General features: G+C 53.0%; 1 protein-coding gene across 3 annotated transcripts in view; it reads left to right on the top strand.

Moving 5' to 3' along the window:
• CCDC12 (coiled-coil domain containing 12) overlaps positions 1 to 21,383 on the top strand; it is a 44,813-nt gene that overhangs the window by 12,331 nt on the left and 11,099 nt on the right. For all 3 annotated transcript variants that reach the window (XM_031686670.2, XM_031686669.2, XM_031686668.2), the window contains exon 2: positions 16,673 to 16,740. In XM_031686670.2, the coding sequence (XP_031542530.1) occupies positions 16,673 to 16,740 (68 nt within the window). The remainder of the gene's footprint in view (positions 1 to 16,672; positions 16,741 to 21,383) is intronic.

Genomic DNA, 21,383 nt, shown 5'->3' with positions numbered 1-21,383 from the left:
TTCTCGCTCCTCCACTGACACGGTTGTTCAGGCCTCAGTCTCCCCTTCTGGTGACTTCTGTGGCCTTACAAGATGTAACCAGGTTTTGCCAAGGCCTCATTGATGGCGGACAGGAAATTAGAAAGCAGAGGAATCTTGAAATTCAAGCTGGTTTTTAATCTTTCTGTTAGCTTTTGCAGCAAAAGAATTTGTGTTGCCTGACACTTTTTCCTATTGATTTTTAGTTCTTTATTCTAATCCTGGGCGAGTCGTGTTCTACATGTGTACTGCAGCTATCTTCTCCCCCTCTGAGCCTTGACTCTTCATGCTTTTAATTGCATTCTTTGATGAACAGAGGTTCTTAATTTAACGTAGCCCAGTTTATCATTTTCCCCCCAATCCCTTCTGTAGCCTGTTTAAGGCAGTGGTTACGTACTCTAGGTCCTGAAGGTATTCTCTTATGTTACATTCTAGGAGTTTTCTTGTTTTACCTTTCACTGTTAGATTGCCAGTCCACCTAGAATTTATTTACTTCTGTATGGTGTGAGGTAGAGGTCAAGATTTTCCTCCCTCCGTATGGATATCAGTGACTCAGTATTGTTTATTATTTGGCATTTGTTTTTTAGAGAGAAGACTATTTCCTTGAGAATGGTTGGCATATCCTAGATAAGACATACTGCTAACCTCCCACAACATCTTGATAATAGTTGTAGTTACTACAATAATAGTTGTAGTAACTTTTTTTTTTTTTCGGTTACTGAGTCCCAGTTCATGCCAGCCCCTCAGTAGATAGGTGGCTGCTTGGGGAAGGGACAGCTCAAACTTACCTTGTGAAAGCATTCAGGCATTCCATGCAGTGACAGTGTTCTGGGTGTTCTGTGTCCCATGACTCTGAACCTCTTGGCTTTGTGCACCAGTCGGGGACTCAACATAGACTCCCAGGGAGGGCAGGGACCTGTAGAGCCCAGCTCCCCAAACCTGCTTGGACTTGCCATCCACTCTCTTTCTGTGCTCTGGACCGGCCAACTGGGGTGTTCTGACTAGAAATATGAGTTGCCTCAAGCAGTTGCTTCTAGGTCATTTGTTTCAAACTTAAATAAATTGACCCCTGCAGACCCTTGGGCTGGGATGTGGTTGATTTGTAGTACTAAGTACTGTAATACGGAATTGAAATGTAGTTCATGTCCTTGTTTCAGGGAAGATATGCCCTATGTTTCATCTTGGGGTACTGAAGAACACCTCCCCCCAGCCCACACCCTCACATTTCCCCAACCCATCTGCAGCACACATGCATACAGCAGTGTACCCCCCACACCCTCCAACCCCCATCCAACTCCCTTACATACATGGCATCCCATACCTCCTCACACTTCCACAGCCCCTCTACCCACACTCCTCCCTGTACATCCCAAACAACAACTCCCTCCCTGAGTAAACCTCCTACCCCCATATTCCCACCCCCTCAGTACCCCCATGCCATACCTTCCCAAAACCACGTGCACCACACCCCATGCCCTCAGAACTGTCACCTCCCCAGCTCACACAACCCTCCCCTAATGGGAAAGACTCGCCATTTCTAGTTTCTAAGCCGTTGCAGAGATTTGGGAGACCCCATGGCAAAGCTTGATGTGGCTTGATCACGTCTGGCCCTCCTTCCTTCAGGGCCCTTTCCTTATTCCCTGGTGTCCTGGCTTCTCCCCGGGTTTGCTTTGGAGGGAGGCAACAGCTTGTACTCTTGAGAGAATTCCAAGAGGAAAAACAGTTGCTGCGGTAACGACACCCCGTGGGGAGTAAAATCCACACTCCAGGGCTGTTTTGATTCAGGGCTCTCAAGAGCTGCTCTGTTTAGAGAAAATTGTGAGTGGCTGGAGCAGGAAACATTTGTCCTTTCAAGGACGGCGCTCCCTGGCCCCCTCCACATTGTGTTCAGGGCAGGGCAGCACTAGATTTCTGGCAGGGCAATTTGAATCCTAAAGAAAGAGCACCTGTGTGTTTGGTTCCCTGGGAGAGGCAGTCCTCTGGTGAGAGCAGAACTTTCCTGCCCTGGGTCCAGGAGTCCATGATTCGTTAGGGAGTGAGGCTGAAAGCTGAGCAGTTTGGGGTGAGGAGTCAGTTTTGGAGCCCTTCTTGTGCACCTGCTGTCCTTACTCTTACTGAGGAGCACCTGCTGTGGGCTGGGCCTGGGAAGGGCTTGGGGACTGAGGTCAGTGGGTTGACTGACCCATGCACACCCGGTTATAATACCTGGTACTGCTGTGCACTGCAGAGGGGTGCCTGAGCGCTGCGAGTGTCCTGGAGAGAGGGCTTCCTTCCAGCAGGGGCTGGGGTGACATTTGTACATAGTAGGCCACATGGAGGAGGGAGTTCTGAACCCAGTGTAAATCCACTTCCCCGCTGTATCTCATTGGTTGGCCTTTGTTTTGGGTCCTGTCCCTATTTGGGCTTTGTGCCTCAGGTGGCATACTTCGACGTGGAGGAGGGGCTGAGTGAAGGGACTGAGAAAACACTTGAGGAGGGGTTGAGTGGAGTGCATGGAGAGGGGATGGCTATCTGGAGGCCTGGGAGAAGGGGAGGGGCAGGGGCAGAACAGGCAGATGTGGAGGTGTCAGAATTTGGGGAGACCCCCTGCGGAAGCCCCCCCGCCCCCAGGTCCCTGCACACTGAGGCTAGCTTTTCTGACCTGGACTGAGGTCCTCTGCATGCACGTAGGATCTACCCTTCTAAACTGGTTAGCTCAAGGGCAAAGGCTAGGTTTTCCTTGAGACAACACTGGTGGTGGCTGCTCTGGGTGAAGTGAGGGAGGGAGAGGCATGCATGCGGGGAATCTGTTGTGTGACCCTTTCCAGTGGTGGGGGTGGGGTCAGGGGAGCAGGCCTCACTTGGGCGGTGGAATTTCGAGGGCCTCATACTGAAGGCACAGGCCAGAGCATTGGGCCCCACCACCATCATCACCGTGGTTGGCGCCTACTGCTCAAGGACTTCTTAGTCCAGCCACAGCACAGAGCTCAGCACGTCACAGGCGCTACCTCACTTACCGCCCCTCTGCAGTTTTGGAAACTCTGAGAAGCTCAAGAACTTGGCCGAGTCCCGCAGCACCTTCCTTGTGTGGCTCTGCCTTCTCAGCCTTTCAGCCCAGCACATGGTTAAAAAAATATGCTTTGCTTCCAGAGGAAGTATGTGTAGGTGAGGACTAAAAGCCCTTGTTTAAGCAATATTTTCCTCCACAAATAAATGTGCCAGTTCTGGCTTGTAGTTTAAATTTGGCTTTAATTAGGATTTTATCACTTGGCGGTCACACCAGAGAAGAGACAGCTGTCTTACCTTTACTTCTCAGACTATGACACTCCGAGAAGCAGCTGATCAGAGGTTAAAATAGCTTCTAGTCTCCTAGGAGCTTCAGAGCACTCTGTTGCTCTGTAAACTGCTGACTTGCCTGGGAAATGACTTGTAAAGGATTTGCTTTTCGAACTCGGGTGCCAGTGTTGGGGCCCTGAATGTTTCAGGCTCTGCTCCGGGTTGGGATGGAGGGATGGCAAGAGGGTCCCCAGGCCAGGTGAATGGCTTAGCTTGCCTACATTAGCCACTGGCCTTTGTGATGGACTTGGGGGTTGCTGGGACCAAGTCCACAGAACACTGTACATCCTGAGCCCAGCTTCTCCATTTGCAAACTGGGCGTCGAAACCTTTGCCCAGCTTGCATCCAGGATCTTCTTGTGGATCAGATGAGCCGGGGAATCTAAGACAACTTGGAATGCTTAAAGTGGTGCTCCTAATTTGTTGTTAGCCTGTTGCTATAAATGGTCTTGTGTAGCCAAGATACTTAGTTGCAAGCAAGAGAAATCTATTCTGGCTGGTCTGTTTGTTCATTTTTTTTTTTTTTTTTTAAAGAGAGAGCCTACCTTGGAGGTACACAGCCAGGAAGAAACCCAGCATTTCACAGGAAAATAGCTTGGCAAAAAACCCACTGCTGGCTTCAGGTACTAGGGACTGCAGCTTGCTCCGCTGCCACTGCTGCCAGAGAGAAGTCTGCTGCTGGCCCCCTCCCCCAAGCTGGGACAGTGAGTGGGGGGCACTTCCAGCTTCTTTGTAGTGCAGCTGGCTCTTCCTCCCCCAGGGCTACCCATGGAGCCTTCCTAAGTAAGGGAGGGGCATGGGCACTGCACTGCCCATTGAATGACTTGGGAACTCCAGTTCCAGTCACCTTCCTCCATGGCTCCATGCAGCATGGCAAAGTAGACAACATACCAGACAAACTGAAATCAAGAACCTGAGGTCTAGTCTAGCCCGGGCTCTTGCCCTTCTTGTGCTGCACATTTTCCCTGGGTCTCCTGTGGCCCTCAGGACATTTGCATTGCATGAGCAATTTGTCTGTGTTTCTTCTCATCCTGCCTGCTCTGATCCGGAGCCCACCGTGGCAACCACTGTAGGCCCTCAGGCAGCTTGGGGTGGCCTCCTACAGGTCATGTCCTCCCCTGGGTCAGCCTCTTCAAGAGGAGGGATGTGATCTGACTCAGAGGCTCCTCAGTCAGGCCATGTGGTAGAAGTGTGACCTGGGAGTGGGCGGGCTCTTGGAATATTCAGATTCCCAGGCCCTACCCTGGAAGATTGTGATTTGATCAGTTTTATTTATAACACGTTCCCTGGGCCACTGGATCTAGTTCATGTTGTACTGGTTGATATCTGAGGTCTTTGCAGCCCTAACAGTTTGTGATTTTGTTACTGTTCTCATTTGATAATGGACATGGTCACACTTCTCTGGCTATTGTGCAGAAAGCACACCCAAGCCTCGGGGCTATTTATTTGAAAGAGTTTGGAAGCATGATGCAATCGGAAAACCTCAGTTTAAATGCTGGCCTTATCTTTTATTAGCTATGAGCCACTGAGTAAGTCCCTTGGTGATTCTGAACCTCTTCGTTTGGACGGGGTGGTAGTGCCTGGTCCCAGGGTAGTTGTGGGGGCCAGAGGCCCTGTGTGGACAAGTGAACTGTGTGGAGCTTTGTGAGCACAAGATGGCACAGAGCCGCTGGAAGGGGCTGTCCTTCCAGACAGATTCAGAGGCAACTGCCATCTGCTGTTCTTGGGATACGAGGGTGGCTTTCTTGACCCGTACGCGGCTTGTTTTTCTAGTGGCTTCAACCAGTGACCCTTGCCCTTTCCTTTCTGGCTCTCTCTGCAAGCTCTGTATAAATAACACTCTAATCACATTGTTTGCCCCCTCCCTGCCTGTCCTCGACTTCAGCAGGCTCCGCAGTGCTTGCAGGATAAAGTCTGTAGCCTGTGGGCCAGGCCTTCCCATGCTGGTTCCTCCTCCAAGTACACCTTGGAGGTCTCGGCTCTCTCCACTGACACAGGGCCCAGGCTCAGTACACTCACTCCTTCCAGGTACTCCGGTGCTCCCTGCCCTGCCTGCTCTGCGTTGAGTGTTCCTCCAGGTGAGCTCAGTTTTCATCTTCCCCTCAGCTTAGTCACTGGCATTTCTGTAGTGCCAGGAAGCCACCGGCCTCACTTTGGACATGCTGTGTGGGGCTCTCTGTTCACCTGTCTACTTTCCCCTTTCACCTGCCCCTTGGCTCCCCGAGGGCAGCTGTCACATCTTAGTCACCTTTCTGTCTGCCAGGTGACGAGACTCAGAGGCACTCTAAATATCTGTATGAAGAAATGAAGTAGAAATATACACAAAATGTTATGATAACTCACAGAGAAAAAAATGTGACAATGAGTGTGTATATGTCCATGAATGACTGAAAAATTGTGCTGAACACTGGAATTTGACACAACACTGTAAAATGATTATGAATCAATAAAAATGTAAAAAAAAAAAGAAATGAAGTAACTGGACAGGCACATGGATTTGGGAGTTGGCTGGGCTGAGATTTTTCTCAAGGAAAAGCAGACCTGCCCTTTAGGAAGTGTCCAGGGGCTTATTTAAGAGTTTGTAGGCAGCAGCGATGCCAACAAGATGAACTTTACTGTGTGTGAAGTCTGCTAAGACAATTAAGTTGCCAAAACCGTTGTTCAGGCGTGAACTGGGGGTGCTTTGACACCTGTCCACATGGAGAAGAGCTGTGTGTTTTAGTTGGTCACAGGTTTTTAATAAACCAGTGTGGTCCCGTTGGTTGCTCTTGGGGAACCATTTGAGGGCAGCCAGCATCAGTGTGAACAGGTACCTAGGTGTGGGGGGAGGTGGGGGGGTGTCATTTCAGGGGCCACTCACTAGGGTTTTCAGGCCCCTGCTTGCTACTTCTGTGAGCACACGATAGGCTCCCTGGGACCTCCCTCCCGGACTCAGCCTCAGAATCCATCAGCCAGAGTTCCAGCGCAAAGGGGAGCTTGTTTGCACTTCAGCCTGGAGGACCTGTAGAGGGTCAGACATCAGCCGCATGTCCTCGGGACCTGAGATTTCAGGCAGTGTTTCGTTCCCTACAGCTGACTAGCTGAGCCGCCATGCTGTGCCTGGTGACTCTGGCTGTCCCCTGTGAGGCTGTGGGGAGGGGGATCCTGGCCAGCCCCGCAGTGCTGAGACAGCGGCTTCTGAGCTTCAACAACCTTACCATTTGCCGTTGGGATCCGCTTGCTCATGTTTCAGCAGTGAGCCTCACATGGTGAGGAAGTCCCAGTGGTTGTGAGTTCTGCTTTGTGGTGGAGGAGGCGTCTTCCTCCTCCAAAAAAAGAGAAATGGTGGGGCAGGGTGAGGGGGTGGGGGTAACCTCACCATTCACCATCAGTTAATTTCTTAACTGAAATTTTCATGCTGATTATTCAGGGGGAGATTTTGGCCTGATGGGGAGGGCGCTCGTCCTGCAGTGTGGCTGCTGAGCCCAGTCCCTCCCGGGACACAGGGGGACACTGGGTATGCAGGCCTGTCTGCCCTCCTCTTGCCTCAGCACGGCTGGCTTTTGGGTTTTGTTTTTGTTTTTTCTAAGCTTGAGAAAGGTCATTAAACATCGACTGGGCTGTGTCGGACCTGAGGGCCAGGTGAAGGGCAGGAGAGCCTGTTGGGGTGTGAGTACAGTCAAGACAGTGAGCCACAGGCAGCTGGGTTCCTCATGTCGCTTTTGTTTTTAAGTCATTTTGTTGTTAGATCATTTTGACAACAGAATGAAAGGAAATGGAAGAAGCACTGCCCACGGTCTTGTTGTGTGAGCCTGTGAGGTCTGTGACCATTGTACTCAAGGCGTTGCCATGGTTTCATTCACGGTTCTGTGTGTAGGCTCCACGCCCCTTGCAGTCCTGTTCTGTCTCACATGGTGCTGCCCTTCATGTTGCTGCTTCAGTGACCACTCTGGCCAGGTGCATGGGCCGCTGGCCTGCCTCACTGCCCGGCAGGCCACATTCACCTCATAGCTCCACTTCCCCCTGTTACTAGGAATACAGCTGTGGACACTGCTACATGCGTTGCTCTTTTATCTCCTTGTGATGCTTTCCTGGGCTTGGAGTGCCTGGCCCAGAAATGGCTGCATCTGGGGATCCTGATAGTTTGGTCATGTCTCTCTGAAGCGACTCTGGGAAGAGCTGCCAACCCCCTGATGTGATGCTGAGTGCCGTTAGATGCCACTGAGACCATCTGTGTATTGAGGTGGGGCAGAACTAGGGCCAGAGCAGAGGGCTAGGTTCTGTGGGGGCTCACCCTACCCTTTGGGCGCTGGCAACTCCAAGTGGTGCGACTCAGGCGGGTTGTTTAACAGCACTTGGCCTCCAATTTTCTTATCTGTGAAAGGAGAAAGCACTGTTGACTTCGTTAGATTTTTTTGCTGATTAAATAATAGGCTTTCATTTACCTGAATAATCAATTACCTGGCATACTGTTATGACTGTTGTTATTATAAAAAAATACAGTAGAACAGAGATGAATAACAGTTGAGTCCAGCCCTACCCAGAGCTCACCTTCCAGTGGGAAGTCTTCTGGTTCTATGGCATCTAGTTAGAATACCACACTCTTGGGAGGTGGGCACGGTTGGAATTTTTGCCCTCATTCTGCAGGAAAGAAACTTGTCAGAGGGGAGGATAGAACAGACAGGTAAGTGGTGAACAGCAGGTACGTTGGTAGGAGTCACAGCATGTGTGGCAGCAGGGCACTGGGCTTCTGGTTGTCTGTGTCCCCCAGATGGAAAGAGTGTGGAATCAGACACACACAGACCTGAGTTAGGTGTCACCGAGCTTCAGTCCCTACATCTTTGAGGCAAGCCTAGTGATGCCTGACACACGAGCACTGTTGGGAGGCTCAGACAACGTGGGGAGGGGAACCTTATCTGTAAGGGGGGGAGTTAGCATGTGTATCCTGCCTCCCCCAGGTTGTCATTCATTCCCTTGCTGTTGGTCCAGGTGTTGTTATGTGCCAGGTGCTGGGGAACTGATGTTCAGGCCTCTTGAAGCTTCCAATTTAGCAGGGAAGACAGACGACAAACAATCTTATGTAGACAAGTCCATGTGAAATCAAATGTCTGGGTCCGTTATTATTAGAGAGCCTGCCTGGGAAGAACACCCTTCTGCTAAAAAGGGGTGAAACCTTCAGGCCGCACAGCCAGGGAAAGTGCTGAAACCCACCAACCGTCTGTGAGCGGCTGTGGAGTTTTGTGGTGGGTGCAGAATCAGGGAGGCCTGATTCTGGGGAGGCCTCACAGATGTGGGCCTGCTCTTCCAGCCTGGGGCCCTTGTCACTCATCCCTGAAGGAATCAGGCAGGTCATTCTTAATTTGAGCCTCAATTTTAAGAATTAAAAGTTTGTCATTTACAGAAACTTGGCAGAAAATAAAAAAGCACTATCAGAAAAGGATTCCATTCACACCTTACTACGTTTAAAAAATGTCAGGTATGGATCATTTTCTCTGCTGGTTGGTCTAACAGTTAACAGGCCTTCTGCTTCCCAGCCTAGATCTGGGCCTTGGGTCCCGGTACCTGTTAAGTCTGCTGTGGTTCCCAGAACTATCCACTTTCTTGGGGGTTTTTTTGAGGTGAAAGGTTGGGGCAGAGGGGTAGGGGGATAAGAGCAGAGGGAGCCTCCTGTTCCCAAGAAGGATGCAGCAACAGTCAGCCCCATCACCGATGATGGCAGGACTCAATACTCCCCAGGATGCCAGCAGACTACTTCCCACGGTGGGGGTCATATGGGGTCCTGCATCAGACAGTGGACCCAAGTCACTGTATTTAATCCTCAAACACCCTGGTGACATAGCACCAGCCCTACAGGGGAGGGAGCAGAGCCTCAGAGAGGTCCTGCCATTACCCCCGGTCTCACCATTGGTCAGCAGTGGAGAGTGATTTTCTTACCACCAGCCTGTCCAGTCCTGCTGCCAGGCTTCCTCCATACCACAGCGCCTCTTACACGGAGGGGCCCGGCGAGAGTTGGGAGCCATGCCTGGCTGCTCAGAGGAACTGGTCCAGGCTGGCTGGGTATGAAGCAAAGGGGGACTGGTCTTTGCCCTGCCCTCGGTGTGACCTTCCAAGGGCTCTCCTTGCAGGGGGTGTGGGGACAATGGAAGGGCCCTTGCAAGCCTCTCACACTCACAGTGCCTCTTGTTCCCTCTATTGCCCTCCCCCCAGCCTCTGCTCCCACTCAGCCTTTAAAATGCAAGACAGGTGGTCCTTCTTTGGAGAGCCTCCCCAGACACCTCAGGTGCCACCCAGAGAACCCCCCAGCCCACCATGCTGTTGTCACCTCCTCTGGGTCCTTTCCCCCCTAAGAATCTGAAGCACTCTGGATTCTTACTCTAGAAAAATGAGGCCTTTTCACACCTGGCCTGTGTGTGTCTGAACACGGTCCTCTGGAATCCTGTCCGTGGACCCAGGCTGAGTCCCCACCCTGGTCTTTGAACACTAATTGCCTTCTTGTTCTTTTCATCTCCTTAGCAGCCAGTGTGGAGTACCTAGCACAGAGGAGCCCTCCAGTATTTGTTGACTTATATCCATCTGCTGAAGGGGTTATCTGCTGCCTCCTTTCTGCACAACTGGTTCCTCAGTCACACTTATGGCAGAACAGGACCAGAGGTGGCTTGCGGCCCGCTCCCTACACTCACACTCTGCCACACGCAGGACGTCACATTCACCTGGGGCAAGGCCATGGGTTGGCCTGGTGTGCTGGTGCCTGGGCCTCAAGCTGGCGTATCGATGGTAGGGCCAGCCTTTCCTCTGCTGAGGACACCTGGACAGGCACTGGACCCTCAGCCTTTGTCTGCATCAGCCTTCATCAGACGCCAGGCATCAGGCCTCAACCATAGTCGTCCTGAAAGCTGCCGTACCCTTTCTTTGTCCCGTAAGCACTGCCAACTTTTTTGTCAAAGGCACCTTCTTCTCCCAGTGAGTCCCAACCAGGACCTCAGTCGTCTCTGACCCCTCCCTTCCCCCATAGGATTCGGGCACCCCCTTGTTCTGTCCCTCTGCCGCTGACCTAGTTCCGGCTCTTATCTGCAGCCCTTATCTCCCGCTCCCTGATACTGTTCCCCAGCCCCCAGCTGCCTGCACTTTGTTCTCTCTCTGCTCACAGGCCTTTAGGGAATAATGTCCTCACCCACAAGAGAGCAGTGCCTCTTAGCTCTAGGTCGTTAGTCCCCACCCTCCCCTGCCCAGTTCTGATTCTTGGTGAAGCACTGAGTGGGGAATCAGACGATCCCTCCACTCTGCACAGATTGTCTGACACATCGTCTGACGTCTTTGTGAAGCAGAGTTGACACTGTCCATCTGCTTGCTCTGCAGAGAACACCAGGTAAGAACAATGAAGATGAAAGCTTATCGTGACCTCTGCAGGTGCCAACAGTATGGACGTGTGGTCCCCTGGCTTCTCTGCAGCCCGTCCCTGCAGCCAGCCCGATTTTCTCCCTGCCCTTCAGAGTCTGCTCCCTGGACAAAGCTGCAGGCCTTCTTCGTCCCTGGTCATTTTTTTCTTGTAATAGTGCCATGATACTGGTATGATAGCCCTTGTTTTCTTAGATGAGGAAAGCCAGGCCAGAAAGGTCAAAGAGCTTGCCCAAGGTCACACAGCAAGGTGAAATCGAGCCAAACTTGCCAGTCGGGTTCCCACCCAGCATCTGTGAGCTCGACCCACTGGGCTGTACCTGATGTAGATGGTGTCAGGCCCATGAATTCAGACTGGTAAGACAGGTATCTGCCCTCAAGGAACTCTCCGCCTGCTAGACAGTGGACACATGGGCCAGGTCGTCTTAGCAGCCACTGGTGTGCCAGGGGCCCGCCACCTGCCAGGATGGAGGCCTGCCCAGGAGAGTTGGAACCTCCCCTCCCCATCCTCTTACCCACTCTCTGGGCAGTAGAGAGCCATGAAGCGTCTGGGCCCAGGCGTGGTGGCATTCAACCCAGGGCTTTATCACTGCATCTTCAGGGTGCGTTAGACTCTGGGTGACTGCCCTACCCTCTAAGTGCCCTTAGAGCACAGCTCCCGCTGCAGCCGTGCCTGCCCGACAGGAAGTCCCTCTGCCCCACATGGGGCTGTCCTAGCTCTGAGGATCAGCAACGGGGTGATATTGTGAAACCCACCAGGTTCGCCCTCAGCGTTGTCAGTCCCTTCCTGTTATCCCTGCCCCCCTCTGTAGCACCCCTCTTTGACTTTTCCCCAACCTGGGCCCAAGTCAGAACTGGAAAGGCTCAAACTGGGGCCAGTTTCACCTCTTCTTCAGGGTCTAGGGCTTGGAGCCTTATTCTGTCTTGATTGTTGAACAGAAGTGCTGTTTCTGTGGACAATACACCAGGCTAAGGAGGCATGTTTGGCTAGGCGTAGGAAAGTGTTTCTGCATCTGTGAGTTCCTACTGAGTCTCCAGCTGCTTTAGTAATGGTGTCACGGTGGGAGGAACCTAGACCAGAAGTTGGAATGTCTCTCTGTTAATGCTTTCCTGCCTCCCTCTTTTTCTTCAAGAGAGAGCCCCAGGCATCAGCTCCCCCTGGGGTGAGGGACGGGCTTGTTCCTTGTCCCCTCAACTCCAGCGCCCCTGCTTCAGCACAGCTGCCCCAGTGGTACCTCCCAGCTCTCATTTTCTCTTAACCACCCCCACCCCCCAGCACATACACACAAACAGCAGCAGGCTGAGGCAGGTCCAGGCTGGGAGTAGAGCACCTCACCTGGTTTCTGGTCTCTGCCTCTCCTCCCACAACTCTCCTTCCCGGCTGTCAGAGTGCCCTTTCAGAGCGCCAGCCCATGCTGGCCTCAGCCCACCCACAGCACTGGGTCAAGTTCCCTGCCAGCCCCCTGTGCTCCCGACCTCCTCAGTCCGGGATGGCCCAGCCATGCGGCTCTGCCCCGCAGGTCTTACCTGTGCCCTTGCTCTGTGCTCATGGCTTCGCCAGGCAGTTACCTTTCCGAGGACTCTTCTGCTGCCTTTAGGACTCGGTAACCCCACACTGGACGTTTAGAATTGAGTTTGAGGGTTACCTCTTTCCCTGACAACACCTATTCTTTGCCAGTTCTCCAGGTGTGCAGAACATTTGATGAAGCTTTCCTCCCCACTAATGGGCCAGTTACAGTTGTCTAAGTCTGTTCCTTTGAGTAGACTTGAGATCCTTGAGGGCAGGGTTCTTGTTTCCTTTATCCTTGTGCCCAGGGCAGACCCAGCACAGAGGGGTCCAGGGGTACAAGGCAGGAGGGACCTTGTCTTTGCCTGGGTGGGGAGGGCAGCAGGAGGAGATGCAGCAGCCTTCCTTCTGCCCCTGCTTTTCTGGTGTTAATTGAGCTTCTGATGGTTGCCCTACATTCAGGCAGCACATACTTATAGATGTTCCCACCCCAACTTCGTATACCATCGAGAGCCAGGTTCTCTCAGCTAATGAGGGCTCCTTCCAGGAGGGGACTGAGGACCAAACACCTCGTTAAAACACACAAGTCCGGACATATCCCCAAGTTGATAAATCTCTAGCTGGTCTAAGAGGGAAAAAGACACAAATGGTCAACATCATTGGATATCAATACAGATTCTGGAGACATTAAAAGGATAATAAGGAAATATTATAAGCGACCTTATGCCAGTAGATTCAGTAACTTAGGTGAATGGATATTCCTTGAAAGACACAATTTAATAAGACTGACTCAGGAAGAAATAGAAAATCTATTGACCCCCATACCTAAAACCTCACAAAACAAACTTCAGACTAAGATGGCTCCACTGAAGTCTTACATATTTAAGAACGAAATAATACCAATCTTGCATAATTAATTTTATTTGTAGAAGTTTTGTTCCCAGTAAAAGGATTTCAAACATTATGAAATAGGTCCATCAGGCTGTTTGGGGCAGGACTGTTTTTGAGAGCCCCTGAAATGTTGCCTCAGATGCCCCTTCCTCCTGTGGGCTCTGGGGGAGGTGAGAGTGGGGGCCAAGCCTTGGTGTGGAAACCTGGGCTGGGGTCAGAAATGTGAGGGGCCTCCGGGGACAGGCAGGTGGGCTGTGGGGAGGACCCCCGTCCAGGCCATGGCTCTGCTGCCCTCCAGCCAACTGTGCTCTAAGGGTTTAATGAAGATGGTCCAATCCGGGCTCTGGGCTAGGCCTTCAGGGGCTCCAGAAGATGCCCCCATACTGACAGGGACTTGAGGAAGGGTTACTAAGGCCAGATTATGAGTAGGATTGGCCACAGGCCTGTGTCTTGGGCCTGGGGTCGGACCCTGATGTGCTCTGGGCCCAGAGGAGTGACAGCCCATTGCCTGGGAACATCAGAAGGCTGCGTTGAGGAGGTAGCCTTTGAGCTGGAGTCCAGAACTGGCCAGAAAGTGGGCTTTCTTTGGGGTTATCAGAATGGGCAGATCAGGATTTGAGACACAAGATCGCTGTCAAGAGTATTTTGGACAAGGCTAGTGTGACCGGGCTGCAGGGAGAGTGTTGAGGCTTTGGGAGGCTGCACCTTGAGAGGAATGCTGTTTCTTGAGGGCATGGGGACCAACGAGAGCTTTGGGGGGGGCAGTATGATCTGACTGTTGTCTTTGAAGAGGACATGCATGATGTGGATGAATAAGGTGGAGAGAGATGAAGGGGAGATGGATTAGGAAGAGGAGTAAAGTACAGCAAGCTACTGCATTCTCCAGAGTAGAGGGGCGGGCTGGCCAGCAAGGGTGAGGGGGGATAGCTGTGGTGGGGACCTACGGGGGTGGTGTAGGAGATGGGGAGTAATGGAGGACAGAGGTTGGAAGCTGAGAGGAAGGCGGGGAGATTGGGGAAGGATGTGTGTAGAAGGGGGTAGGCCATGAGTTGTATTTAAGGGTCTGGGGGCAGGTGAGGTGTCTCTAGATTCCCTGCGGTGCTGTGCACCTCGGGCCCTGCCAGCGCTCCCTTGGGTGTCTGCCAGGACTTAGACCTAGGCGGGCTGGCTGTGGCCGGTCTGAGTGCGCGCGGCCAGGTCTGAACCATGGGATAACATGGGAGAGGTGGCTGGGATCAGAGCTGTTTTTAGAAACTAAGTGCCTCTCTTGATATGCTGTCTCCCATCTCTTTGGCAAGAATGCAGGGCCAGGGTCAGGAAGACCTTGATCCTACTGCTGATAGGTTTTGTGACCTTGGGCAAATCTTTCCTTTCCATGACAGCCATTTGCCAGCTTCCCCTGGGGGTTGAATTGAGGACCTGGAAGACAGTGGTCCTGCGAGCCCTTCAGTTCTGAGGGTCTTGGAGTCTCTCAGGCTGGGCTGGGCCAGCCATGAGACTGATCAATACCTCTTGCTACCATCGTTGCCCTGTGACCTAGGCCAGGGTCACCCCAAAACCACTTCCCTTCTCATGGATGCTCACTGTGCTGAGTCGCCATGGACCGGGCAGACTGGAGCGCCCCCCATCCCTGCACTCACGTGGCCTGTAACTTGTTCACCTGCTCCCGCCCCATGCGTGTTTCGGTGCCGTTCTTGAGCCCCTGCTCTTGCACAGCATCCCAGGCTGGGGTCTTCCTTAACCTCAGCCATCTGCACAGCTGATGCTGCTCCCCACCCACCAGACTGCGGGGCGTTTTTTTTAATGTCGTTTAGATCGTTGAGTGTTTTCTCATTTATTAATGAATAACATGGCCTTTGCTCAGACACTTGAGTGTCTCCCAGGACCCCAGGAGGGTGGTGGCAGCCCTGCCGCTGAGTGTGTCCGTGCTCAGGGGCTGGGAAGAGCATGGTGTTGGCAAAGGACTCGCTCTAAAGCATGTGTTCCCACAGTCCTCACCCTCTACTCCCAGCTGATCCAGGTTAACAGCGTCCCCGTGGAAAGAAGCCTTTTTGTGGGCTTACCCACCAGCCCGGTTTGGGGGAAAGCTGAGCCTTTTCTGCTCTTCCACCTCTGTCCTTGCTCACCAAGGGGAGGCACCTGCCACCTCCTTCCCCTGCTGCAGGACCTCTGGCCATCAGGGAGTCCACTGGCTGGCAATTAGGAAGGAGCTTTTTATTTGACTGTCCTGGCTTCTGGCTTACTTAATCACTAGCATTTAGTCAGGAAGGGGTGCATGCAGCCTGGGACCATGTAGATAACCCTGTTTCTCAGCTGAGAGTTTGTACTCTGCTCTCCCTTCCCTCTTTGGCCATCACCAAACAAATGCTTCTGCCCTGGGGCCTCCCTGCCCAGCATGGTTGGCAGGCTCTTAGGAAGGGCCTCTGGTCCTTCCTCTGGCAGTTCCCCCAGGCCCCTCTGGCTCCTGCTGCCTAAGAACACTGGCCAGAGCCCTCTGTAATCAGCCCCACCTGCCTTGGCAACCTTACTGAATTCACCTGTGCCTCCAAACCACCTGCATGTTCTTCAGACCACACCCTGCCTTTGCTCAAGCTTGTTCCCCTCTGGGAATGCCCTTCCCACTGCTGTCTCCCCATCCTGTAACACCCAGATTCCGCCCATCCCTCACTAGGAAGGTGGGAAGGCCCCACCCACCCCACAGACCCATGTCGGCCTTTCATGTCGCTGCTGTCATCCGTTCCTGCTGCCTCGTCCCCAGGAGACCGCGCTGCCCTGGGTTGAGAGAATGAGGGGGTATCATTCTCTGTTCGCTTCACGGAAGCCTTTCTCTGGGCCAGGCCTCCAGCCCAGTTTGGGTAGTCTGCTTGCCCCATAGGTGTGTCGCCAAGGAATGGCACGGTCTGATGGTTCCCAGGGTCTCCACGATGAACACTGGCAGGAAATGACTCATAAAGTGAATGCCACTCTCGGGGAGGCGGTTGTCAGTGGCGTAAACAAACTTCTAGGAGGGGTGGTACAAGCAGCAGTTTTACTTACAATGTGTACAGTACATTCTTACCTCCATCGCAGCAGGTTCCCTATGGCCGGGGCTTCCAGATGTCCCCTCAGAACACGCTCCGGTGAGAGTCAGAGGCCAGTCTCGGCCAGTAATCAAGGGCACATTGATACCCTCTGGAGGGCCAGCCCTGGCACGCAGGGAGACCCTGGACAGGATTCTGTCCCAGAGCCTCTCAGGACAGGCACTGAAGGCGTGGCCACACACATTCAAGAGCGCACACGCACGCCCTCCACATCCGTTTGTCCATAGGTAGGTGGCCCAACAGCAGTGGTCATATAGTAAGGGAGAAAGCCCCAGAAGGCGTTTCCTGCTGCTGTGGCCCTCAGCGCACCTGCAGAGCAAGCATACTCTGTTGAGGCTGAGATGAGCGTGACTTGGAGGCTGGAATGCTAAGCTGGTCCCTGCCAGGCTGTCTGGCTCCTGAGAATCCTGTTCTCCGTTAGCTGCCTGGGCATTGTGGGCTGGAAGGAGTGTCCATCTGAGCACGTGGTTTTCTCCCTTCCTTTACAGGACAAGGAAGATGGGGAGCCAAAGACCAAGCAGCTCAGAGAAGGGGAGGAGGAAGGCGAGAAGCACAGGTAACGCCCCTGGCGCTGCTCTCTGCCCCGTGCTCTCCCCCAGTACCTGGTGGTTTCCACATCCTCCCAACTCTGCATTCAGTCTCTACCCAGTTCGTTCCTCTCCATCCCGCGGCTCCCTTGTTCAGACATGACAGTCTCAACATTCACTGCTTCCCCAATTGGCTTTCTGATTCTTAGCCACCAGCCTTTTCCTCCAGACCCTCACATTATGTCTCCTCACTCTTCTCCTTAAACACCTTGCATGACATGGTTTCTACAGCACCTGCAGAATCAGGTCCAGACTCTCCCTGGTGTGTAAAGCTTGCCTGGACCATCAGCCTGGGCACCTGCTCACCTGCGGGAGTAGATCTTGATTCCCTGAGAAAGCTTATCTCGGGGGCTGTGCTTGGAGGGGGTGCAGCAGGAAAAGAGGGGTGCTCCCCAGAGGAAGTGGGGCCAGCACTCGGGAGCAGGCCTTTCTGATGCCACAGCCTGCTGTTGCCTTCACCAGTGTGAGTGGAACCCTCCCCGGGTGCAGGCCCCTCATCTCTGCCTTCTTACTCAGATTCAGGAGCTGATCTCAGATGAGACGGGGCTTTTTCAAGTCCACAGGGGTGCGTGTGTATACACGCATGTGTGATTTGACAGTTTCCACAGTGCGTTCACACTGTCCTCACAGCAGCCCTGCAGGGTCCTTGGCACCTCCCTTGTTAGCAGAGACAGTAACAGCTCTGTGCTGAGAGGCTGGTGATGCTCAGTGGTGGTGCAGGGACCCTTGTCACCCTCACGCTGGCTTCTGTGGTTTCTTGTTAGCCCCCCAGCACCTCACATGGCCCTTGCTGATGACAGAGACGATGACCAGGTTGTTGCCTTTTTGGCAAGTGAGCACAGACTTGGGGGCTTGACGGTGGGTGCCTGCAGTTTCTCCCATTGTGTGGTAACCTCTGAGAGACCCTTCAGTTTTATTCTGGTTTCTTAGGTTTTCAATTGCTGGCTGGAAACTTGAGTTCCAGTTTCTGACTGTCTTGGCTTTGCTGGAAGGTCCCTTCTCTGATCCTTTTTCTCTCTGAGAAAGAGAAGGGTCACTGGTTAGCAAGTGGGTGGGTCATACAGCAGAAGACTTGAATGTTGAATCTCAAACATGGTGTTGAGTGGAGGAAAAAGCCGGCTTCAGAATTGAGACACTTGGGGCAGAGACGTTTATATCCAATTTAGAATCACACATAACAATATGTGTTGTTCGGCCAACAACAGGTGGGTTGTCTGACTTACACAGGGCATCATCCTAGGCCCCGGAGAGGCAGCAGTGACAAGCCCAGTCCCTGCCCTCCTGGAGCTGATGTTCTCTCGGGGGAATCAGACCGCTAAGATGCCAGGGGCAGGGAAGCAGAAGTTGCACAAGTGTAAACGTGTGCATGGAGGACCAGGGTTAAGGGAAGGGCTTTAACCAGCTACAGGATGTGATTTTTTGGGGGGAAAAAAGAAGGGGTGGGGAGGGTGAATAAATCTGCCTCAAAAATGGCAAAATGTTGCTTATGTTGGCTCTGGTGGAGGCAAGTACATGTGTTACTCTCTGGACTTTTCTGTGGCCTGAGATATTTCATAATAGAAACCATGTGAAAAGAAGGCGAAAGGGAGGTGCAGTTCCACATTCTTATCAGTGATCTCTGGATAAAAGAGACCCCGCTCACCTGCTCGGTCTTAACAGGTCACTCGTGGTGATGCACGAGACCCTCTCTGAGGCCCTGTGCTGACCCGCCTGTTCCTTTGCTCATAGCAGCTCAGGGACCAAACATGTTGGACCCTGAACAAGCAAGCCCCACACCCTCAGCCCCCAAGGCTGCCACCTCCCCTCAGCTTGGGATTGAGAGGTCTGTACCCAGCTGGAGCAGTCACCATTCAGGGACAGTGGCTCCTCCTGGGTGAGCGTCTTGTACCACAGAAGGAACTAGGCCACTAACCTGTCGTCTTCAGGATTCAAAACCGGTTCTCCAACTCCAAGTGGGGAAAGGGCCCAGCCCAGCCCTGGCCCAGTGCCTGAACCCTTTACGCTGACAAATGCCAGGCCTTCTCTCGTCTACCTGGTGGATCCCCAGGATGGTGGCTGTGCACCAGGGTGTGCTTGCAGACCCATGATGTCAGCTTGATTCGGAAGACATTGCTCCACTGTGGTGGTGATGACCAGAACAGCTCCCACCCACACCTCCTGAGTTACCTCACTCCTTCCCACTCCAGGCCGGGGTTGTCCCAGCCATGCACGGGGTGGTGGGGATAGGCTGTGGCTCCATGCCTTGTGCTGAGGCAGCAGAACAGAGACCTGTTAGCCACCCTATTTTTCCTGACCCTGTAGCTCGGGACTAGGCCCAGGAATGCGGAAGAAGAAACCAAGAGAGAAATGGTTTAAGGAAGGTGGTGTCATGGGAAGCCAACTCTATGTGACCAGGCCAGGTGCTTCCCTTCATGTAGTTGGAGGGTAGGAGCACTGCTGGGGCCTTTCTACATGGAAAAAAGTCTTCATCTTGAATCACAGTCACGTTTTCCAGGGCTTCATAAGCCCTTCTCATTAAACCTGTTCTGGGGGTAGGTGTGTTCCACCGTGAGGTGAGGAAACCACAGTACACGCAGGTGAAGTGACTCTTCTAAGCTCTCCCGGCTGAGAGGGAGGGGAGTGCCACTGGGACCCCTCCCCATCCGTCTGATGTGCAGTCAGCGTGGAGAACAGCCATCATGTCGCAGATGAGGAAACGGATCCGTTCCTGTCCTCTGCCTGTGAGCTCCCAGGCAGGCCAGGCCCTTTTCTGCTGCAGCACCTTCACTCTTAGTGCTGTGGCCTTTGTCCCACGTGCCCTCTTGGCTGGGGCGGGAGGGTGGGCATCAGGGCTGCCGGCAGCTATGTGGTGCAGAGTGGGGCTCCTCTTGGGCAGGCTGCGGCGGGGCCGGCAGTTTGCAGCCCAGGGCAGCCCACTGAGATTGACACCATCCACCTCCCCAGAGTGGTCTGGGGATAGGCGGGGGGGCCAGGAGGGTGGGGGGCAGTGGACTGTGCAGGCTCCTGTTTCCAGCACCACCTGGGGGCCCCGACAGCTAGTGCAGCCAGTTCATTTCTCATCTTGTGGGCCCTCTGGGATTCAGCTCAGCTGCCATAAACCTTTACCACACTCCTCTTTTTAAATTTAAATTGATATTTAAAGTGCTTGTAGATTTTTTTCAATTGTAGAAAATTTAGAAAATCAGATTTCACAGGTCCTGGTGAGGGGAGCCGGGGCGGGGTCCACCTCAAGGCCAGAGAGACTTGGGTTTGGATTCCAGCTCTGGCTCTTCCCTCACTCAGATACCCTGGGCACATCCACGAATCTGTCTGGACTATTTCCCACATCTGGAAACATTCAGTAACCACCTCCACCTTATATCGAAGGGTGGTCCTGAGAGGCAGTGAGAGGAGGGTGTTCTTACTGAGAAGGAGCCGTTACCTCACTCATTATGGCCTGCACTCTGGGTTGGGGGCAGGGCAGCAAGGCCTGGAGGGCGCAGGAGCTCCCACCCCTTTACCTGAAACTCTGAGGAGGTGTTTGCTAGGAGTTTCTTGGGAGACTTTGTACATGTGACATGGCCCAGTCCAGCACGTGGTCAGTTCTGGTGTTGTGTTCACCCGGTGCATCAGAAGGACCACAGGCCTAGGGTGGGATGGCAGGGTGGTGGCAGAGCTGGCCGGGTAGAAGGGGAGGGAGCTTTTATTGTCCTGTGTCTGTTCTCTGCCCTGGAGTGAGGCCAGAGTTGCCCTTCCGGGGAACAGCTGGAGGACAGTGCCCTCCGCCTGGGAGGGAAGATGCTCCTAGGCTCTTGAAAAGTTTTGTTTAAAAGAAGTTTCATTTGCTGTTAAGCCAGCCATCAGGTGTCATAAATTAAACTGTTGAACAACCACTAAACAAAAATGTCCCTCCATAGTGCATCTGTTTCCAGTATCCATGTTCCATCCTGATCGTGTACTTTACCTGCAGTGAAATTTCCAGGTGTTCTGATTGCACCGTCCTGAGCTGTCCCCCCTCATCTTGGCCATCCCCTGGAAGGGTGCTCGCAGGCTTCTCGAGGGGACTCCGCCAGAAGAGTCAGAGGAGTCTGCTCCATGGCTGTTACAAATTATGCTGCCAGAAACATTTGTGTGTAGAACGTTTTGTTTTGTTTGTCTTTGTTTTGTTACTATTTCTATGGAATAATTCCCTAGGGTGGCATGGGGTCACAGTGTTTCAACATTTTAATGGGTCTTAAAAGAAATAAATGATCAGTCTCTGGAGCAGTGTGCACACCATTTAGGATAGTTGCCTCTCACCTCGTTTTTCATGGGCCTCTAGGGTCTGGCCTCAGCGGAAATGAACAAGGCCTTGCTGTTTGTGTTGGGGACACCGGGTGAGTGTCCGTGGGTGGAGCCTAACACACAGAGAAAGTTACTAGACATGTGTGTACATTTTCCTGGAAGAGTGCTGTGTCTCTGTCCTAAGTGTTCAAACTGAAAGCCCTCTGTGATCAGAGGTGCCGATAACTCCGCCACTGCTGTCCCCCAGCAGCCTTGCAGGCCCATCCTGGGCTTGCCTTCCCTGTGGTCTGTTACCCTGAGGAGAGCTTCACAACTGCTCTCTCTCTCTGGTCCCTAAGGGGCTTGTATG

The sequence above is a fragment of the Vicugna pacos genome, chromosome 17, assembly GCF_048564905.1.
Source record: "Vicugna pacos chromosome 17, VicPac4, whole genome shotgun sequence".
NCBI lineage: Eukaryota > Metazoa > Chordata > Mammalia > Artiodactyla > Camelidae > Vicugna > Vicugna pacos.
This window is presented reverse-complemented; position numbering and strand designations above follow the sequence as displayed.